At 38.4% G+C, this 23879-nt stretch overlaps 1 protein-coding gene across 3 annotated transcripts in view; it reads right to left on the bottom strand.

The window, feature by feature from the left end:
* ZNF485 (zinc finger protein 485) overlaps positions 1-23879 on the bottom strand; it is a 41352-nt gene extending 17473 nt beyond the window's left edge. For 2 of the 3 annotated variants that reach the window (XM_077124563.1, XM_077124562.1), the window contains exons 1-5: positions 23689-23879; positions 23131-23212; positions 18482-18608; positions 17528-17623; positions 268-3152 (exon numbers count right to left, since the gene is read on the bottom strand). In XM_077124563.1, coding sequence (XP_076980678.1) covers positions 1993-3152; positions 17528-17623; positions 18482-18608; positions 23131-23163 — 1416 coding nt within the window. In that variant the 5' untranslated portion in view covers positions 23164-23212; positions 23689-23879 and the 3' untranslated portion in view covers positions 268-1992. Of the gene's footprint in view, positions 1-267; positions 3153-17527; positions 17624-18481; positions 18609-23130; positions 23213-23688 lie in introns of those variants that run through there. The other variant, XM_077124564.1, reaches the window with a different exon arrangement.

Genomic DNA, 23879 nt, shown 5'->3' on the forward strand with positions numbered 1-23879 from the left:
TATTGTAGTATCCATATTAAACACTTTAAGTAAATTTAATAACTTTAATTTAACCCAGTATTTCCAAACATTTCAACACGTTACAATGTTTTAAAATTGAGATACTTAAGGGTTTTTCCTACTAAATCTTCCAATCCAATGACTATTTTATACTTAGAGCACATATCAGTTCAGACTACCCACATTCCAACTGGTCAGTAACCACCAGTGGCTCCTCTATCAGATAGTACAGCTTCAGATAATCCCACCACCCAACTGCCGAGTCACCTCCAGCCTGGAGTTTTCTCAGCTGGGAGCCCGGACAGCATTCGAAAAGCCGCTCCCTCTAGTTTCTTTCTGAATTCTTGACCAAAAAATCTGTGAGCATAACAAAATAACCAAGTTTGGGGTGGTTTGTTATGCATCAGGGTTAGCAACCTATGAAAGTTCTATAAATTTTTAAAATTATCTCACTATTTTTTTCCTCCCTTCTTTCCAGGTTTTTATTATAAACAAGACTATGATGAACTACACTAAGTCTGTAACTAATCAAAGTTTTTTCCTCAGATATTTTGACAGATTTTGGTTAATGGAATATACTTTTAAATGTTGATTCACACTGCCAAACTGCTATCCACTGTACTTCAACTAGTTTTTATTACCAACAATGTAGTTACATTCAACTATGATTCTTTTGATTAACTTGGCCCCTTTTCTGGTTTCTTGAGTTGAATGGGTGCTTACTTTCTTTTCTATTTTATAACATTCTTCTATTTTACTTTGGTTTCCTTTGTTTTAAATTACAGTGATAACATGATCTCATTATAAAAGACTGGAGTAATACATAAACCATATAAAACAGGGTGCTATTCTATATTCTATGTTTTGGTTTTTTCCCCCCACTTAATGCCTTAGAGGAATGCCTTTGTCTCAGTTCATTCAAGTCTTAATTTATTAATATTAATTAAATGACTGCATTATAATTAAATTTCAAATAATTACACTGTAGTCCAAAGAATAACATATCTCAACTTAGCCATTTTGCTGGGGTTGGACATTATGGTGGCTAACTTTTATGATTACAATGCTGTAAAGACCATCCTTACTGTTTATTCAATGTTAGGTCAAAGGGTATATACTTTTTTAAAACTTAAGATACACAGTCAATATGATTAACACAAAACACATTAAATTAGTTCACAAATATCTCGGTGCGCCTATTTTCTTGTACTCTCAAAAACACCAAACATTTTCAATCTTACTAACTTTTGCCAAATAGGTCAAGAAAATCTCTGACCATTGTCTTAATTTTTATTCCTCTAAAGTTCTTTTATGTCTGACAGTTGATATTTCTTTACCTTACTACTGTACATTCATATTCAGGATCATTTCTCCACAGTGATTTTGTATTTGTAAGCTATTTAGCAATTCTAAGTACTATTGGTTTGTTATATATGATAGTGGTAATATTTTTTCCAAATCTAGCCCTTTGTATTTATGTTAACAGTGTGATGCCTCTGGTCATACAAAAAAACACATTTTATGTGTTTTTTTAATGGCTTCTGAATTTCCTAATTTAGGAAGATGACTATATTAAATTATAGAGGATACATGAATGTACACATTAATGAAAATTTCAAAGATTTTGAAACCAAAGCAACAATTTCCCCTCAATATACCAATACCACATACACCTCAAAGACACATGAAAGTTTGGCCTTTATTTTTTCAAACCTTTTTAGATGAATAACATAAATAGATGTACGTACATAAAAATAGTATTGTTTTTTAATATATAAATAACTGAGACGATGATATATAAGGTTTTTTGCAACTTGTTTTAATTTAACAAGGTATCATGGGGATCTTTCTGTGGTCCTCTATCTCATTCTTTTCAATTGCTACATGTATTCAACAGGAACTATTTCCATATTGATAGACATTTAGGTTCGTCCCATATTTCACCAATCAGTGAACATCCTCACAAGTGAGAATCTCTCAGAATAGAGGCATTCAGAATATTTCTGTTAAATGACTAATTTCTTTTAATGTCTCCTCTTGATCAGAATAAAATATTTCTGAATGATTTACCACACTAACTACGTTTGACATGTCTTTGTTATGAATTTTTTTATGTTGTTTAAAGGCTGAACAGTGGGAAAAAGCCTTCCCACATTCATTACATTCATAAGGTTTTTCTCCAGTATGGATTCTTTCGTGTTCAACAAGGCCGGAGCTGTGCCTGAAGGCTTTCCCACATTTCTGACAAGGATAGGGTTTTTCTCCAGTATGAATTCTCTGATGTCCTATAAGGGTTGAGCTTGTTGTAAAGGTTTTCCCACAGTCGTTACACTGATAGGGTTTACTTCCATTATGAGTTTTCTGATGCCCAGCAAAAGATGAGCTATACATAAAAGATTTTCCACATTTGTTACAGTGATAGGGCTTCTCTCCTGTATGAAGTCTTAGGTGAGTAAGAAGCGTTGAGCTCCTCCTAAAGACTTTTCCACATTCATTACACCAATATGGTTTCTCTCCAGTATGGATTTTCTGGTGATCCCATACACCTGTATTATCCCTGAAAGTTTTTCCGCATTCCTTACATTTGAAGGGTTTCTCCCCACTATGTATTCTCTCATGACGAGTAAGAGACACATTCTGAGCGAAGGCTTTCCCACAATCATTGCACTTGTAGGGTTTCTGACCAGTGTGAATTCTCTGATGACTTAACAGGATTGAGTTCTTTCTGAAAGTTTTTCCACAATCATTGCATTTATGGACTTTCTCTCTAGAATGCATTATTTGATGATTAATAAATGTCGAATGCTTCTTGAGAAATTTCCCACATACAAAACATCTATAAGATTGCTTGCCTATATGAATTCTTTGATGATTTAAAAGGGATGAGCTGCTCACAAAGGCTATCCCACATTCTTCACATTTATGGGGTTTCTCACCAGTATGATTTCTCTGGTGGTTAATAAAGGAGGAATTATATTTGAAGCCTTTCCCACAGTCACTGCATTTATAGGGCTTCTTATCTGTGGCACTTCTTCCCTCCCAGTTCAGGTATCTTTCCATCATGACAATTTTTGGTCCTTCTTCCAGAAAAGATCCTTCAGAAGTATTGTGCCTTAGGGTTGACATCGTCGTTTCAAACCAGTACTCCTGGACTGAAAAAAAATGTTTACAAATTCAAATGTTCTCTATGTTGAATTACTGAAAATGAGAGTTGTTCAAGAATAAAAAAAATGTTTTATTCTATATAACTACAGGTAATACACAACTAGTATTCCTACATGTGACCCTTGCAAAACTAAAGATAGAAGAAATAAGTAGGATTCTAAGGAAAACGAAGGAAGTTATATTAAAAACATGATATTTAAAGTGCACAAGGCATATCTAAAATGTTGGGAAGTTAGGAAAGTAATATAGGAAACTTAGAGAAAAGAGACAATAACAGAAGAGAAAAGAAAAAGAATGAGGTAATATCAGAGGATAAACACAAATTTGGAGAGAAAGCTGAGTGACACAAAGCAAGCCACAATTACTGGAGCAGCAGACTCTATAGGGTAGTACACATTTGACAACATCGTCCTAGCCCCAAGAACCTGAGAATAACATTTCTTTGTAAGAATTTGACTGTGAGCCAACATTTAATGAATCAGAAAATAAAGCTGAAAAAGTATTTCAGGAACCAAAAGCTTTCAGGTCAAAAAATTTTACTGTAAACTAATCTCAGCTAAAAAATGGACATGCCAATCAAAAAGCGGACCTTGTGATTTTCCTCTAGCTATGTGCATATTATAGACACCAGACCTAAGAGAAACTAATCAAAATGATTCTGAAAAGGAGTCTGAAAAAACAATGGAGCCAAATATTTGGCAAAATCAACAATCACTGGTCAATTCTTTTACTGAATGCATGTTTTCCTTTTAAAATAATTTATTTTACATATAAATACAAATACATATGTATGTTTATGAAACCACAGATCCGATAGCACACACATACTAGCATAAGACTTATTTCTTTTATAAATGGAAGTTGGAGATGAAGCTTGGTAAGAAACAGCCCAAAACCTTCAAAGGGGCTCTGATGGGATATATAACTACTGGGTAATAATTAAACTAGAAAAAAATTCCAGATTCCAATTATAAGGTTAGGTGGAGGCAAATAAGTCATGAAGAGCGAAGGACATATATGGACCTTGTTCAGTGGAAAAAACAGCTTTTGGTCATCTTCCCTACTTTCTCCCCAGGACCCTCTAGAACTGGTTTGCACACCCTTCGTGGACCGTGGCCCTGTTTTGATTAGCTAAACACAGGCAATTCTAAAGATCTAGAATGAGTTGAACCAAGTGTCAAAGAACAGACTTAAACACAATCAACAATAAACTCCAGGCAAGAGAAACTGAACGTTAGTATACACTCAATAAGATAATCAGATGCATAGATACCAGCAAAAAATGACAAGGCATATTAAGAAAAAAGAAGATATGGCCAAAGGACCAAATTTAAAAGATGGAGGAGACACAGAATTTGGAAGAAGTAATCAAAGAGGAGACAATGATTTGGAAAAACTAATCACAGATGTTCAAACAGGACATCCGGGTCAAGATGGAGCTTAACAATGTGCACATTTTAGTTCGTCCTCCAGAACAACCACTAAACAACCAGGAACAGTACAGAACAGCTCCTGGGCCCACATCAGTGACGAGACACACAGCGTACCCCAGTCTGAACCAGCTGGACCAGTTGTGAGCACCCCCCAGAATGTGAGTTCCCAAAGCTGCTGCAGCCTGCGCCCCTCCCCCACAGGCTGCTTCCCAGAGAGGAAAGGAAAGGAGCTTTACCAGCAGCAGGGGTTGAGCCCAACCAAACGCCAATTATGGAATTAATTAACAAATTCTGACTACTAAAAATAGGCCCCCAGCACAGGTGAAGCTGGTCAAAGCACAGGTTGCTCATTTTTGCCCTGGTGCCAAGGGGACAGGGCTGATGGAAAAAGTGAAAATAAAAAAAAAAAAAAAAAAGGAAACAGGTTTTTGTGGCTGCGTTTCTACAAAGGCTTGACTGCCTTTGGATATAGCGGAAGGACTTCTCAGTCTGCAACTGCCCCAGGCATAGGCAGAAACAAACTCGTTTTGAGGGACTGTCTGGAGCCTGTGCCTTCCCCAGGGGAGGGGTGAAGCCCAACTCAGGTGGAATCCCACCCTCAAGCAATTCAGACACCAGGGCTTGGTAATTTGAAGCCACTAAAACCAGCCTACAACCTCTCCTCTGTCTTCACTATGCCCCCAGCAGAGAGAGTCCGCCAAAGTTAAAGGTACCGCATCATCTTATGCTGGTGGGACCTGCAGACAGACAAGCACCACATGCTGGGCAGGGTAAGAAAAACAGAGTCCAGAGACTTCACAGGAAAGTCTTTCAACCTGCTGGGTCTCACCTTCAGAGAAAACTGACACAGGTGACTCTTTTCTCCTGATAGGAGGACAGTTTGGTCTGGGAAAATCCAGCTGGGGTCTATAATACCTAACTAGACCCTCCTAAGGGTGTGGGGGAAAAGGCACCATACAAGCAGGGCAAGAAACAAGAAAACAAGAACTGAAAAATTCTCCTCTGTTAAACAAAACTTAAGCTAGAGGTCCAGATAAAGCTGAACTGAATGTCAAAGAACAGACAGACAAAACAAATTCATTCAGCAAGAAAACCCGAGGTAAAAGAAGTGAAAGCAATCTCCAGAATAAACTAATAAAGGTAATTAAATGCCTAGACACCAGCAAAAAATAATAAATCACACTAGGAAAATTAAAGATATGGCCCAGTCAAAGGAACAAACCAACAATTCAAATGACATACAGGAGCTGAAACAATTAATTCAGAATATACGAACAGACATGGAAAACCTCATCAAAAACCACATCAATGAATTGAGAGAGGATATAAAGAAGGCAAGGAATGAACAAAAAGAAGAAATTGAAAGTCTGAAAAAACAAATCACAGAACTTATGGGAATGAAAGGCACAGTACAAGAGATGAAAAAAACAACGGAAACCTACAATGGTAGATTTCGAGAGACAGAACAAAGGATTAGTGAACTGGAGGACGGAACATCTGAAATTCGACAAGAAAAGGAAAATAAAGGGAAAAAAATGGAAAAATATGAGGAGGGACTCGGAGAATTGAAAGACAATATGAAGTGCACAAATATACATGTTGTGGGTGTCCCAGAAGAAGAGAAGGGAAAAGGAGGAGAAAAACTAATGGAAGAAATTATCACTGAAAATTTCCCAACTCTTATGAAAGACTTAAAATTACAGCTCCAAGAAGTGCAGCATACCCCAAAGAGAACAGATCCAAACAGACATACTCCAAGACATTTAATAATCAGAATGTCAGAGGTCAAAGAGAAAGAGAGAATCTTGAAAGCAGCAAGAGAAAAGCAATCCATCACATAGAAGGGAAGCCGAATAAGACTATGCGCAGATCTCTCAGCAGAAACCATGGAGGCAAGAAGTGGGATGATATATTTAAATCATTAAAAGAGAAAAACTGCCAACCAAGAATTTTATATCCAGCAAAATTGTCCTTCAAACATGAGGGAGAAATGAAAACATTTTCAGACAAAAAAAATCACTGAGAGAATTTGTGGCCAAGAGACCAGCTCTGCAAGAAATACTAAAGGGAGCACTAGAGACATACGAAGACAGAAGAGAGAGGTATGGAGAAGAGTGTAGAAAGGAAGACTATGAGTAAAGGTAAAAAGAAGGAAAATTAGATATGACATATAAAATCCAGAAGGCAAAATAGTAGAAGAAAGTACTACCCATGCAGTAATAGCACTGAATGTTAATGGATTAAACTCCCCAATCAAAAGACATACTCTGGCAGAATGGATTAAAAAACAGGATTCATCTATATGCTGTCTCTACTCAAAGGACATGAGGGCAAGGACACAAACAGACATTTGCACACCAATGTTTATAGCAGCATTATTTACAATTACCAAGAGATGGAAGGAGTCAAAATGTCCATCAACAGATGGCTGGCTAAACAAACTGTGGCATATACATAAGATGGAATATTATGCAGCTGTAAGACAGAATAAAGTTATGAAGTATGTAACAACATGAACAGACCTTAAGGACATTATGCTGAGTGTGATTAGCCAGAAACAAAAGGACAAATACTGTATGGTCTCACTGATATGAACTGACATTAGTGAATAGACTTGGAATATTTCGTTGGTAACAGAGACCATCAGGACATAGAAACAGGATAAGATATTGGGTAACTGGAGCTGAAGGAATACAGATTGTGCAACAGGACTGAATATAAAAACTCGGAAATGGATAGCACAATACTACCTAACTGTAATACAATTAAGTTAAAACACTGAATGAAGCTGCATGTGAGAATGATAGAGGGAGGAGGGCTGGGGCATAAATGAAATCAGAAAGAAAGAAAGAAAGACGATAAAGATTGAGATGGTATAATCTAAGAATGCCTAGAGTGTATAATGATAGTGACTAAATGTACAAATTTTAAAAATGTTTTTACATGAGGAAGAACAAAAGAATGTCATTACTACAGTGTGCTGAAAATGATGGTAATTAATGTTTTAAAATTTCAACTTATGTGTGAGACTAAAGCAAAAAATATTTACTTGGTACAAATTTATATTTTGACTAGTGCATCTCCTAATATAACTTATGTAGATAGCTGGTTGAACACCTTCAGTACATAGGACATGAGATTTTGCTGGTTTATCCAGGTGATGCCCAGATGAATCCCAGAGTGATCTGATCAGTGAGTGGGAAAGTATTTGCAAAGTCCCCTTCGGGGAAAGGTGAGAACAGGGGGAAAACTCAACTTCCCCAAGTTGAATTCTTGATGTTCTCACAAGCAGTGTGAACAACCAAAGCTACAGGCTGAGCCCCTAGTCTTGGGGTCTGTTTATATGAAACTTAACCCCACAAGGGATAGGTCAAGTCTACTTAAAATTAAGCCTAAGAGTCACCCCCAAGAGAACCTCTTTTGTTGCTCAGATGCGTCCTCTCTCTCCAGTCAACACAGCAAGTAAACTCACCACCCTCCCCCTGTCTACGTGGGACATGACTCCCAGGGGTGTGGATCTTCCTGGCAACGTGGGACAGAAATCCCAGAATGAGCTGAGATTCAGCATCAAGGGATTGAGAAAACCTTCTTGACCAAAAGGGGGAAGAGTGACATTGGACGAAGTGTCAATGGCTGAGAGATTCCAAACAGAGTCGAGAGGTTATCCTGGAGGTTATTCTTACGCATTAAGTAGATATCAACTTGTTATCGAAGACGTAATGGAGAAGCTGGAGGGAACTGCCTGAAAATGTAGAGCTGTGTTCCAGTAGCCATGCTTCTTGATGATGATTGTATAATGATATAACTTTCACAATGTGACTGTGCGATTGTGAAAACTTTGTATCTGATGCTTCTTTTATCTACCTTGTTGACAGATGAGTAGAACATATGGAATAAAAATAAATAATAGGGGGAACACATGTTAAAATAGATTTAATTTGAAATGCTAGTGATCAATGAAAGGGAGGGGTAAGAGGTATGGCATGTAAATTTTTTTTTTCTGTTTGTTTTATTTTTCTGTTGTCTTTTTCTTTCTTTTTCTGAATTGATGCAAATGTTCTGGGAAATGATCATGATGATGAATATGCAACTATGTGAAGACATTGTGAATTGCTGAGTGTATGTGTTGGGAATGTTTGTGTTTCTTTCTTGTAATATTCTTTTCTTAATCAATAAAAAATTTAAAAAAAAAAAGATTTTCAAACAAATCTCCCAAATTAATTCAAGGACATGAAGGAAAATATGGCAAGGAGATAAAAGATACTAAGAAGACACTGTGAGCACAAAGAATTTGAAAGCAAGGAAAGAAAAACAACAGAACTTATGGGAATGAGGGCACAATAGAAGAGATTAAAAATATACGAGTGGCATAAAATAGTAGATTTAAACAAGCAGAAAAAAGATCAGCAAACTAGATGACAGGACATCAAAAAAAGTATAAACAGAAAAACACAGAGAAAAGAACAGAAAAAATTAAGCAAGATTTCAGGGAATTTAATGACAGTGCAAAGTGCACAAGTACACTCATCATGAGTATCCGAGAAGGGAAGAGGGACAGAAAGAATATTTGAGGAAATTGTGGTTGAAAATTTCCCAACTCTTAAGAAAGCCAAACATACACGTCCAAGAAACACAGTATATACCTCAGACCCAAGGACACAAATAGGTTGAATGAGAAAGGTGGAAAAAGATATTACATGCAAACAGTAACCAAAAAAGAGATTGGGTAGCAAATATTTGACAAAACAGACTTTAAATGCAAAAGTGTTATAAGAAAAGTGCCAGTTTGAAAGTATTATGTACCCCAGAAAAGCCAAGTTTTAATCCTGATTCAATCTTGTAGGGATATCTGTTTCTTTTAATCCTGATTCAATACTGCAGGTCGGAAACATCTGATTAGATTATCCCCACAGAGGTGTGGTGTGCCCAATTGTGGGTGTGACTTTTTGATTAGATAGAACATCTAGACAGAGGATCAATAAGGAAAGAGATAAATTCAGTAGTATTACACATGAACTAGATCTAACAAGACATATATGTAACACTGAAGCCCAAAACATCAGGATATACATTCCTCTCAAGCATTCATGGAGCATACATCCTCCAGGACAGATCATATTAGGTGACAAAACAGTCTTTTACATTTTAAAAGACTGAAATTGTACACAGCACTTTCTCTGATGATAATGAAATGAAGCTGGAAATCAATAATAGCCACAGAACTGGAAATTTCAACAGATATATGGTTGTTAAGCAACACACTCTTAACCAATCAGTGGGTCAAAGACGAAATTACAAGAGAAAGCAGTAAATATCTTAAGACAAATGAAAACAAGAACACATCATATCAAAACTTAAGGAATATAGCAAAGGCAGTGCTGAGAGGGAAATTTATAGCCCTACAGGCCTATATTTAAAAAAGAAGAATTAAAATCAAAGGCCTGTTTACACACCCCGAAGAACTAGGAAAAAAACAAACCAAAAAAACCCAGCTAATTAATCCTAAAGGAAGCAGGAGGAGAAAAATAACAAAGATTAAAGCAGAAGTAAATGAAATTGAGAATAAAAAAAAGAGAATCAACAAAATCAAAAGCTGGTTCTTTCAGAAGATCAATAAAATTAACAAACTCTAAGCTAGCCTGACAAAAGAAAAAAAGAAGATATAAATAAGTAAAATCAGAAATGAGAAGGGGACATCACTACTGATTCCACCAAAATGAAAAGGCTCATAAGAGAATACATGGTACAATATGTTGGTTTGTTGGTCTGTACACCAACATATCAGACAATCTAGATGAAATGGAAAAATTCATAGATACACATTCCTACACTGACTAGAAGAAAGAAGACCTCAATAGACAAATTACAAGAGACTGAATCAGCCATCAAAACCTTGGAACAAAAACCCAGGACCAGATGGCTTCACTGGTAAATTCTACCAATCATTTCAGCAAGAATTAATACCAAGCCTGCTCACCCTTCTGAAAAACCCACTTGATCATCTCGATTGATGAAGAAAAGGCATTTGACAAAATCCAACAACCTTTCTTGATAAAAACATTTCAAAAGACAAAAGGAATAGAAGAAAACTTCCTCACCATGATTAAAGGCCTAAAAGAAATCCTTCATCATACTCAACAGTGAAAGACTGAAAGCTTTCCTTGGAACACAAGGCTGTCCACTGACACCACTTATTCAGTGTGCTAGAAGTTGCAGCTACAGCAATCAGACAAGAAAAAGAAATAAAAGGCACCCAAATCAGAAAGGAAGAAGTAAATTTTAGACTATTTGCAGAAGACCTGACTATATATATATATACATATATATATATATATATATATATATATATATATATGTCTTAAAAAATCTGCAACAAAGTTACTAGAGCAAGGAGGTGGCAAGCCCAACCAACAGATTTCAGCAGTGTTTCTATACACTAGTATTGAGCCACAATCTAAGGAGAAAATTAAGAAAGAAATTCCATTTACAATAGCAATTAAAGAATCAAATATCTAGGAATAAATTTAACCAAGGAGGTAAAGGACTTGTACACAAAAAACTACAAAACACTGGTAAAGTAAATCAAAGACCTAAATAAATGGATGGACATTCCTGGTTCATAGATTGGAAGATTAAGTATCATTAAGATGTTAATTCTAACCCAAACTGATTTACAATTTCAATGCAATCCCAATCAAAACTCCAGAATTGGAAAAGCCAATTATCAAATTCACTTGGAAGGGTAAAGGTCTGCAAATAACCAAAACATGATGAGAAACAAAATAAAAGTTGGAGGACTCACACATCCTGACTTTAAAGCATATTATAAAGCTATGGTGGTCAACAGCATGGAACTGGATTAAAGACAAATTTACTGACCAATGGGATCAAATTGAGAGTTTAGTAATAGACCCACACATCTATGGCCAATGGATATTTGACATGACTGTGAAATCTACCCAACTGGGACAAAAGAGTTTTCAACAAATGGTGCTGGGAGAACTGGATATCCATATTCAACCCAATGAAAAAGGACCCTGACCTCATATCATATACAATAATTAACTCAAAATGGATCCAAGACCTAAATATAAGAACTGGGACCATAAAACTAGCAGAAAAAAATGTACGGAGCACCTTTAACGTCTTGTGGTAAGAAAAGTTTTCTTAGACTTTACACCCAAAGCACAAACAACAAAAGAAAAAAACAGATAAATGGGACTTCTACAAAATTAAAAACTTTTCTACTTCAAAGGACTTTGTCAAGATAGTGAAAAGGTGGCCTATGCAATGGGAGAAAATATTTGGAAACCACACATCCTCTAATAGTTTAATAACCAGAATATATAAAGAAATCCTAAAACTCAACAACAACAAAAAAACAAACAAATTGAAAAATGGGCAAAAGACATGAACAGACATTTTTCCAAAGAGGAAATATAAATGGCTACGAAAAGATGCTCAACATCACTAACTATTAGAAAAATGCAAATCAAAAACCAAAATGCAAAATCCAAAACACAGTGAGATATCAATTCGCATCCACTAGAACAGTCACAGTTAAAAAAAAAAGGCTACAAGTGTTGGAGAGGATATGGAGAAAAAGAGCACTTGTTTACTGCTGGTGGGAATACAAAATGATACAGCTGCTATGGAAGACAATTTGGCTTCCATACTGTCAAAACTCAGGAAACTAAGTACAGAATTGCCATTATGATCTGGCAATCCTGCTACTAGGTGTATACTCAGAACTGAAAGCAGAAATTCAAACAGATATTTGCACACCAATGTTCACACAGGCATTATTCACAATTGTCAGAAGATAGAAACATTCCAAGTGTCCATCAACTGAGGAATGGATAAACAAAATACAGTACATGCATTTGATGGAATACTATCCCAAAGTAAGAAGGAAATGCAGTCCTGATGCATATGACAATATGGATGAACCTGGAGGACATTATGCTAAGTGAAATAAGCCAGACACAAAAGAGTAAATATTATATGACATCAGTGATATGAACTAATTATTGTATGCAAACTCATAAAGTCAGACTCTAGAACACAAGTTACCAGCAGATAGAATGGGCGTAGAGAATGGGAAGTTGATGCTTAACATGTACGGAATTTTTATTTAGGTTGATAATAAATATTTGGAAATGGATAGAAGTAATAACACATTACTGTGAGTGTAATCAACAGTGAACTATGTATGTGAATGTGATAAAAAGGGAAGTTTTGGGTTGTGTATGTTACTAGAGGGAAAGCTAGAGGCTAAAACAGGGGATTCTATAACACAGTGAACCCTGAAGTGGATGATGTCTGTGATGAACAGTAGAGAATACAAGTCCTTTCATGAACTAGAATAAATGTACGTCACTATTACAAGGTGATAATAAGTGGGTGGCATGTGGGAAAAAATACACCTAATCTATACTATGGAATATTGTTAACAGTAATATTTTAGCTATCTTTATATATATATAAATCTGCAGACACAGAATTAGATAAGTTTATGTAACCCTACTTCTCTAATTAAAAAATATAAAAAAACAAACAAACAAAAACCCAAACATTGTGCTAAGTGAAAGAAACCAGACACAAAATACTACATACTGTATGATTTCATTTGTATAAAATGTAAATGTAAGTAAATCTAGAGCAACAGAATTCGATTCAAAGTTATACAGAGATGAGTAAGGACAGAGGTTGGGAAATGACTGCTAAGGGGCTTAGGGTCTTGTTTTTTGGAATAATGAACACATTCTAAAGCTGTGGTGATGAATGAACAACTTTTTACTAAAAGCCATTGACTGTACACCTCAGATGGATTATATGGTAGGTATCCTTAAAAAAAAAAAAAATTTCTGGGAAGGTGGCCCAGCATTCTGATGCATGCTACACTGTCAGAACCATTAATCAACCCAGAGCAAGGAAAATGAACAAAAATGGATGAATCCCCCAAAATGTAATGTGTAAGAAGCCAGAAAAAATAATACATACTGTATTATTCCACTCACGTAAAGTTATTAAACAGGCAAAAATAAGCAGCAGTATTAGAAATCAGAACAGTGGTTATGCTGGGATTGGAAGGGATAAGATATGATTTACTGGGGTATTACCAAGGTTTTCTTGACCCAGGTGTTGGTTATACTTTAGAAATATTAATTTAGGCTATACATATCTACTTTTATCAATTTCTGTGTTTATGTATTTTATCTGAAAGTTTTAAGAGACTATAAGAAAGAAACTTAAAGATTAGTTTTCAAGCCCAGTAACTCTTCAGAGAAATCAAATCACAAATTGCAAAATATCCAAAAAATAACAATAATGAAAACACTACCTATTAGAACCTATTAAGAACAGCTAAAACACTGCTCTGCCAGTTTGAATCTGTGGTGTACCCCAGAAAAGTCATGTGCTTTAATCCTCACTCAATATTGCTGGGTGGGAGCTTTTGATTGTTCCCAAAGAGATGTGACTCTCCCAATTGTGGGTGGTAACTTTTGATTAGATGGGTTCCATGTAGACGCGTCTCCACCCATTCAAGGTGGGGTTGCTGACTGGAGTCCTTCCATTCAAGGTGGGGTTGCTGACTGGAGTCCTTTAAGAGGGAACCATTTTGGAAAAAGCCAAGAGAGCCATGAGAACCCACACAGCCAGAGACTTCTGCAGTTCAAAAAGGAAAACACCCCCGCGGGAGCATCATGAAACAAGAAGCCTGGAGAGAAAGCTAGCAGACTTTGCCATGTGCCCTTCCAGCTGAGAGCGAAACCCTGAACTTCATCGGCCTTTCTCGAGTGAAGGCAACCTCTTGTTGGTACCTGAATTTGGAATTTTCACAGTCTCAGATCTTTAAAGTTGCAACTTAATTAATTTCCCTTCTTAAAAGTCGTTCTTTTTGGTATATAGCATTTCAGCAACTTGCAAAACTAGAACACTGCTCAAAGAAAAGTTATAAAATTTTCTTCATAAGAATCTCACACATTTCCTCATTTTGCTCCTAGATAATTTATATTTTATTGAAAAAAGTCAACATCCATGATTGATTCTAAAAAAAAAAAAAACAAATTTTTCTTAATAAAAGATGTGAATTAGACACTAACATATACATATCTCAACCCAAAAACCCAGCTCAATGGGGGAAGACCTGACATCATCCTATTAAAGGCGCAAAAGGCCCAACATATCTGTCACCACCACTACTGTTGATGCTGTCCTGAAGGTACTAACAAATATTAATAGGAAAAAAGAGAAAAAGGAAATAGAAAATTGGAAAAAAGGTAAAGTTATAAATACATATAACGGTAGATGAAGATAATCAACCAAAAATTAATTTCTAACAAGAAGACAACCCAGTTTAAGAAGGCAAAAAAATTAAGGTTAAAGAAAGCAACAGACATATTATACACAAACAATAAATAAATTTGAAAGTAAGCATTTATACTTTCATTAGGAAAGAAAATGAAAAACGTCTCACTTATTACAGCATAAATATATGCATAATATCTAAGAATAAAAGGAAGAAATATGCAAGATCCATATGAAAACAGTTTTAAAATAAAATATGACAGTAAACAAAAGAAGTGCTGAATAAATGGAAATGCAGTCCACTCTTGGATGGGAAAGTAGAGTGTGTTAAAGATAACTATTAATCTCTACATGTAGAGATTATCTATATATGTAATCTATATATGTAAATCAATGGATAAAAGATTAGTCAATAAATTTTTTTGTTGCAGCAACAGCATAGTTAGCTAGAAAAAATTATTTCATACTTTACTCCAAAATAAATTCCAGATAAATCAAAAACTTAAAGAGAAAATAGCCATAAAAGCACCAAAAGAAAACATGGGAAAAATATTTTTTTCGTAGCACTTGCATGACATTAAAAAAATTTTTTTAACAAACTTAGCTGCATAGAAATAAAATTCTGCAAGGCAAAATACACCATTTATATAGCAAGTACAAATAAATAAACTTCAAAAACAATCTCGGCTATATGATACAGAGAAAATGTCCTAAGTATATAAAAATCCCCTACATACTGATAATAAAAAGGGCAAAGAAAAGGAATAGGCAGTTTTCAACAAAGGAAATAAGCGTGTTTCTGAAAATGTCAGATTAGCAGTGACTCAAGAATAAGATACAATGTTGATAAATTGAGCTACAACTGGAAAACCCATGTCCTTGGGAGTACAAATAGGTAAAATTTCTATGGATACTGATAATATCCACTAGTACTGAAATTATACTTACCCTTTAAATAGCAATCCTCTAGAAACTCACCCTAAAGATTAACTTGTACAAGAGAAAAGTAACATATGAAAGATAATCACTGCAACACTCTAATAAGAAAGTGACTACATCAACCATGGTACAGCTTTAAAATGGGGCATTGCAGGCACTTAAAAGGAAAACTGTACCTCTAAATTTTGCAGTTGTATGAATGATTTCCAAGATATAAGTGAAAAAAGCAAGATGGGAATATTGTGCTACCATAAGCTTACAAAAAAAGTATGTGTGTATATTTTCACATGTGCATACAATGTATCTGGTAATTTCCACAAGAAATACATTTGAGAACACCTCTAAGAAGGGAAACTAGTGATTAGAAAAGGTATGGAAGGAGACTGCATACCATTTGAACCATTTGCCTTGTTACCACATGCATTCCTAAAAATTAACACATAGAGGGAAATATGCACACACACACAAAAAGTAAAAATCATTGAAGGGGTATAAAATCTTTGTAGAAAGACTTATTTAGTCTTTCAAATGATGGAAAGGAGTATCAGAGGAAACACAGCTAGTTTTTTTTAACATCTAAATTTGAGATGTCCTAATTCAAACCCAAAATTAAAACAGAAAGAACAAAGAATAAAGAAGACTGAATTACTAATGTTACTGTATAAAGACTCTACATAAGTATTAGGAGCACAAAAGTTAAACACAGTAAGAACAAAAGGATTTACTGAAAAGGCATTCCAAAAAACCCCTTAGTTAGTCAAGATTATGCCATCATAGGCATTTTACATGAAATCGCTCATAAAAGTCTGCCTGAAGATGACTTAGGCAAAATGACTACTCTAAAAAGTTTTAAAAGAAGGGACACTGGCAGGATAAAGATTTTAGATGAAACATCTGTTTTTGAAGATTTAGAACTAAATACGACACAAAGAAAGTGATACCAGAAATATATGCAGCCTCCATAGCAAAAAACGAGAGCCAAGAGCACCACGAAGAGGAAAAAAAGAGCAACACTAACATGTTAGGAAATTTTGCTTATATTTGGAATCTGCCTTTGCCACCAAAGGACCTTGAACAAGCCACTTACTACCTCTTCTCAAAATGAGAAATCACAAAAAAGATTTCTAATCCATATTCATACTATTCATATAATTCAATGAAGATTAAAGCCAATTAAAGAAAAAAAATGGATATCTGGATAGAAGCAAAGTCAAAACTGCCACGCTGAAAACTCCAACAGATAAATGGGTTTAACCAGCTGTTAGGTGTGAGAAAAGCTGCAAAAGATGAGAATCTTAGAAGGGGCAGGTAGTCGTTTGACAAAGCTAACCGTGACAGGAACTGGAAGGAAATGAGAACAGATAGGAGACAGAAATAAATGAAGAAGAGCCTGGTATATGCCTGAAAACAGAATGGGAATAAAATGCCCAAGGAGCTGGAGGATTTCATGGTAAGAGGTCCTGGCCCCAAGGACCTCATGGAGGAAGAGCAGCTCTCCCCAGGAGTGGAGAGCATGAGGAGAAAAATGACAAGTCATTTGACATGAGGGTGCCATGAAAAGAGGAAGCTAAGATCAGGAGAAGAGCCCCCTACCCCATGCACTGACTTGGGAGCTCAGAAACGAGCCTCTGTCCAAGCCCCCAGCCTGCTGCTCCTCCCTGTGCTTCCGCCTCACTCACCTGCACAGGTAGCTGATGGAACTTCTTGCAACTCCATCCAGGGTTCTAACCCCTGCTCCAGCTGGGTGATAAGTTTGGGTTTGGAAGACAGAAGCCCTGTTCACAGAGAAAAGGGATGTGACTGCAGTGACAAGAACCAGGAGTCCTCCCAGATACCTCAGTCTCATCTTGGAGGTCTACAAGCAGCATGATGTGCCAAGGAGGCTGGAGGGGAGTGGGTATAAAGGACGCTGTCATGGTTAGGGACAGGTGTCAACTTGGACAAGTTGTGGTACCTGTTTATCTGATTGGGCAAGCACTGCCCTGTCTGTTGCAATGAGGACATTTCATAGGATTAGGTCATGAGCACGTCAGCTACATCCACAGCTGATTCCATTTGTAATCAGCCAAAGGGGAGTGTCTTCTACAATTAGTGATGCTAAATCTAATCACGGGAAGCCTTTTAAGGAGGACTCAGAGGAGACAGGCCCCATTCCTGCTTAGGCTGGTGAACCTCTCCTGTGGAGTTCATCCAGGCCATCCATCGGAGTCATCGGCTTCGCAGCCTGCCCTGTGGATTTGGACTCTGCGTTTCTACGGTCACATGAGACACTTTCATAAATTTTATATTCGCAAGTGTTCCCTGTTGATTCTGTTTCTCTAGAGAACCCTAGCTAATACAGACGCCCAAGTCAAGGACAAAAAGTATAAGAGGGAAAGTCAAGCAGAAAACGGGGTCTCCTTGAGGATGACAAACTCCTCATTTTGGAGTCAGATGAAATCTGGTGAAAAAAATTTAGGGAACTTGGCAGCCTGCTCATCTTAAAATCTGTGTGACACTGACCTTTCTAAGGGGTGGAAGGGGCATTAACTCCAGCCACTAAGCCCAGACAAACCACAATTAACAACAACAACAAAAAACTCACCCCAAAGCACTGACCCAGTAAAAAGACAAACAGGAGAAAACAGCCTTACCTGTGAACGCCAGGTGCTCATAGGTCTCCAGCATCACGTCCCTGTACAGGGCCCTCTGGGCAGCATCCAGGTGCCTCCACTCAATCTCTGTAAAATCCACTGCCACATCCGCAAACATCAGCAATCCCTGCAAAACCAAACCCAATTCTGCTCATCCAGGAAGCTTTGCACCTGAGGTCAGGAGCCTGGAAGACCTGACTAGAGAATGAAAGAAAGACCCAATTCTGATAATTCAGATTGTATTTACAGGAGGAAAGTAGAACACAATTAACGAAAGGAGCAAGACGGGAAACAGATACCGTTCTCAGGGAGCTGGCTTGCTTCACAGGAACAAACTAAGACAAGCAGCTAGAAAACCCAGGGTTGGGCAGGGAGGGGACAGTGACTGCAGTCCCACTGACATGCCCATCCTGCTGCCCACCTGGAGCCTGGTTCAGGCCTCTCCTAAGTGTCACCTCACCAGAAAGGTCTTTGCTTTTCTCCTCCCCCACCTTCTAGCTCCCTACCCAGCTTTAGTTTTCTTTACAGGAGTCCTCATTGCCTGGAACTCACTCCTGGAAGGAGGGGTTGGTAAGTATTGTCTGCATCCTCTTCCCCAAACATGGCTCCACAAGGGAGGGGACTGCCGTCCCCCCAGAGGTGAAACCACCACCTGGCACACAGAAGCAGAGTGTTGGCAACTTAAAATGTGGTGGGCAGAGCTAAGCTGGATAAGGTATTCCTCCATCTATTGCACAAGTCTGCAACCTGAGCAAAGTACTTGAGAATTTTCCCTCAAACAGCCTTGATACCAGTTTTGCATATTCACTTTTAACTGGTACTTCTGCTCTTCTATTGTATTATCCCATATCCACTCCTTTAAGCAAAATTTCGGAATAGTTTTGCTGCCACAGCTTATGGAAATAATTTTTTTTCTATAAAATGTAGCAGCACTCAGATGTGGCCTCACTCTAAACCCAACTCTGCAAGTGAAATAACTGCTCTTCCCCCTATGTGGGACATGACATCTAGGGGTGAAAGTCTCTCTGGCGTTGTGGAAGAGGACTCCCAGGGAAGAATCTGGCCCTGGCACCTTGGGATCAACAATTCCATCCTGACCAAAAGGGGGAAAAGAAGTGTAATTAATAAAGTATCAGTGGTTGGGAGAGTTCAAAGGGAGTCAAGAAGCTACTCTGGAGGTTGCTCTTATGCAAGCTTCAGTTAGAAATTTCTACCTATCATAACTTGCCAAACCACAACCACAACCATTCAATCCTAAAGAACACCTAGGGCAATATCTACAATTCCACGAGGGTTCCATGCACTAGTGTAACTTTCCAAAAACCTAAAACCTCCAGATGGATCCCTGGACCAGATAAGTCCTGAAACCTACAAGGCCCCAGCCTCTCCAGAACATCAGCTAGTTCCATCTCCTTACCCCATATTAGTGACAGACCCTTTCAACATGAAAAAGTTAGAATTGCCATAGCTCAAACACCCCTAAAGAGAGTGACAGAAAGATTAAAGGTGATGGTGGAGTTATACAGAGAAGGTAAGGTTTAACTAATGAATATGACTGCTGAATCATTAAATTGATATCTCTGTTAGTCTCCAGTATCTCAGAGCAGCTAGAAGTAAAAACTTAAAATTGTGAAATTGTAAGCTATGTCAAACTCTAAAATATGTCCTACAACTAATTGTGGTGCTGTGCTTTGAAATTTATAGCTTTTTTGCATATGTTATTTTCACAAAAAAAGAAAGAAAAAAAGTCAATTGTGATGATAAAAAAAAAAATTTAAGCCTTCTAGCCTCCTATATTCTGGAGCAGCTAGATGGAAAAATCTGAGAGGATTGAATGTTAGCCCATTACAAACTTTGGGATCTGTCCTATAATTTGTTGAAGAGTACTTTGAAAACTATTGCTTTTTTATTTCTTTGCCTTGTATATATGTTATACTATACAATAAAAAAGTTAAAAAAAAAAAAAAATGCAGCAACATTTAAACAATCAAAACACAGTGAGCCCAGAAAAAGAATGAGGGCTTCCAATCCTGTACAGCTTAATGTAATACCTGGATCCATCCTAGAATATATTACACAGATAATCAAAAAGTATTGGCAAAGTCCCTTGAGGGATGGGATAAAAATATGGAACTATTCAACTTTACCACCAGAGAAACCTGATACTGTGTCAAACATTAGGAACATCCAAATCAACAGGCCAAGCCCCTGAACTCGAGGCTTGCTCTTGTGAAGCTTATGTATGTAGCAGAGAAGCTTAGACTACCTATAAACATGCCTAAGAGTTACTTCTGGAGGACCTCTTTTGTTGCTCAGATGTAGCCTCACTCTCTAAATCTAACTCTGCAAGTGCATTCATTGCCCCCGCCCCTTACGTGGGACATGACATCCAGGGCTGAAAGTCTCTGTGGTGGTGTGGTAGATGACCCCCAGGGATGAATGTGGCCCTGGCACCATGGGATCAACAATGCCATCCTGACCAAAAGGGGGAAGAGAAGTAAATAAATATGGTATCAGTGGCTGAAAGAGTTCAAATACAGTTGAGAGTCTACTCTAGAGATCACTCTTACACAAGCTTCAGTTAGACACTGCTACTATCATAACTTGTCAAACCCCAACCAAAACCATTCCAGCCAATCCTAAAGAACCCCTAGGGCAATGTATAAGATTCTGCAAACGTTCCACGCACTACAGTAACTTTCCAGAAACCTACAACCTCCAAATGGGTCCTTGGACCAGATAAGTCCTGAAACCTAGAGGGCCCAGCCTCTCAAGAACATCAGATAGTTCCATCTCCCTACCCCATATTAATGACAGCCCCTTCCAACATGAAAAAGTTAGAATGTCCATAGCCCAAATACCCCTAAAGAGTGGGAGAAAGATCAAAGATGATGGTGGAGTTATACAGAGACGATAGGGTTTAACAAGCGAGTATGAATGCTGAATCATTGCACTGATATTTTAGACAAGTATCTTAGAGCAGCTAGAAGTAAAAACCTTAAATTGTGGAATTGTAACCCATACCAAACTCTGAAATCTGTTCTACAACTAATCGCTGTGTTGTGCTTCAAAATTTATTGCTTTTTTTGTATATGTGTCATTTTTCACAAAAAAAGAAAAAAAAAGCCTATTGTGATGACAAAAAAAATTTATTCTTTCTAGCCTCCAACATTCTGGAGCAGATAGAAGAAAAAATATGAGATGATGGTATGGTAACCCATGACAAACTCTGGGATATGTCCTGTAACTACTTGTTAAGAGTGCTTTAAAAACTATTTCTTTTTCCTTTCTTTGCTTTGTATACACATTTATATCATATAATAAAAAAAGTTAAAAAAAAAATTCCTATAGCCAGGCACTGTGCACTGGGAATAAAAGTAATTAAGACAAACCCAGTCCTTCCCCTCAGGAAGTATGCATCTAAACTCAAAGTCAGCAATCAATGAAAACTAATACATAATAAGTGGGGGTTTATGCTGGTACAAAACTGTAATCAACTTGAGCTTCAAACATAAGGCTGTGGTTAAATAAATTATGGTAAATACAAACAAGCTACTAAAAATGACGCATAGAAGAATATTTAATAATTTGTTTCCTCTCCATAAATATTAACAGAAAACAAAAAACCTCAGTGTGACATACTGTGTGTACGGAGAAAAAGTACTAGAAGTATAAATAAGTGTGAATCATCTGAGGTCATCTCTGAATGGTGAGATAATGAACAACCTTCATTTTCTTCCTTTTCCTTTGCATTTTCTATAATTAACCTGCATTATCTTGTAATGTGAAAAACAAAAAAAAGTAGCAGCAAGACTATGGCGCCAATGAGAGACAACGGCTACAACCTATTAAAAGGAAAAACTGTCTAAAAAATACATCTGCAAAAACATGTCAAATGAAATAACATGCGTGGTCAGAGTGGCAGCAACGTGGGTCCACTTGCATTCTCAAAGTTTCCATTGTTACTGTGAGTTTGTATATGAAAAATGGGCCCTTTTGAAAATATTTAAATATTATGTATTACTCCCTTTCAAGCTGTTGATTACCTCCAGTCAACGCCTCAAAACCCTTCAAAACTCAGCTTTCTCCAAGACAAAGACAAACCCCAGTCTGGCATTCTAGACCCTGAGTGGTTCCAACTTCCTCCGGGGACACTGTCCATAGTTCGGCTTGGTCGGCCTCACCCAGGCAGTCCTCTCCCAGAGGCACGCCCCCTCTTCGCCGATTATGCAAACTTCCTCACCTATTCTTTAGGCAGAGCTAAAAGGATCACTACCTCACCCAGAAACTTTCCCCGACCCTGACACTCAGAGAGCTCCGCTCTCCCTGCCACGTGTTCCCTTCACGGATGCTGAAGACTGTGTCCTTACCCGCTGCCCGTTTTCACCTCCTTTGTGCATAAGCTGTCCCTTAGGGCAAAGCACTTCCCAGATGCCAGCGCTTTAGAAAGCGAGGCGAGCCACGATCTAGGCGGTGACTGGCTTCGGGACGGGTGGGTAGAAGGAGGGGAAGGGGTGGCAGTGGGAAGACGGGCCCGCTCTCTGCGGGGCTGCACCCGACCAGGGCTGGTTTAAGGACTCGGGGCAGAAAGCCAAAGCTCACTCGGAAACGCACGGCGATTTTTCGGAAAAAAGAAATATGGAACTTGCCTGGGTCTGGGTTCTTGACAGTGTTGAAGCCATCTGTCTCCGGAACTTGTTCTTCTCGGACAGAGAATCCTCCACAGTCAATCTGGGGGGGGAGGGAGGAAATGCGAGGAAAGCCCTTCGTTCCCGCTCTTGCTAGAACCTGCTCACACGAGCGAGACTGCCCAGCCGCCCGCTCTCCCGCGGCCCCACGGAGGTCGGTGGGCAGGAGAAGGCGGTTAGGGTCCCGAGCATATGGCCACCCGGAGCTTGGTTCTGCGGGCCTTGAGGGCTGCTCCAGGCCAAGCTCGACCTGGGGGCAAGTCAAGCACCTTCCCTGCAAGTGTGGAAAGCCTCCTCCGTGACCTAACCCCTGGGCCTCGAAGCGAGCCTCTCTGCTTCCTATGAGGCGCCAGACAGTGGAAGGGATTAGCTCCAGGGGCTTAAAACTGCAACGCTCCAGGGGTGGGGCCCTGGCTCCACCTACGCCCACCCGCCCCGCCGCCTCCACCCGGTCCCACCTGCTCCCATCACAGCCCCACCTGTCTCCACTCTGTCCCACCTACGCGCATCTATCCCTACCTGCCCGTAGTCTCCTAACCCGGCTTTCTTCGGACGACTCCTGGGAGAAAGGAGGGACGCGCCCCACCTCGGCGGCTGGGACCCACGGACCGAGCCGGGGTAGCCATGCAGGGCCGCGGAGCTGCGCGCGCAGAGGGGCCGCGACCACCCGCGGCCCACCCTGCGAGCCGCCGGCGCAGCAATCCCTGCGC

Source organism: Tamandua tetradactyla, chromosome 13 (genome assembly GCF_023851605.1).
Source record: "Tamandua tetradactyla isolate mTamTet1 chromosome 13, mTamTet1.pri, whole genome shotgun sequence".
NCBI lineage: Eukaryota > Metazoa > Chordata > Mammalia > Pilosa > Myrmecophagidae > Tamandua > Tamandua tetradactyla.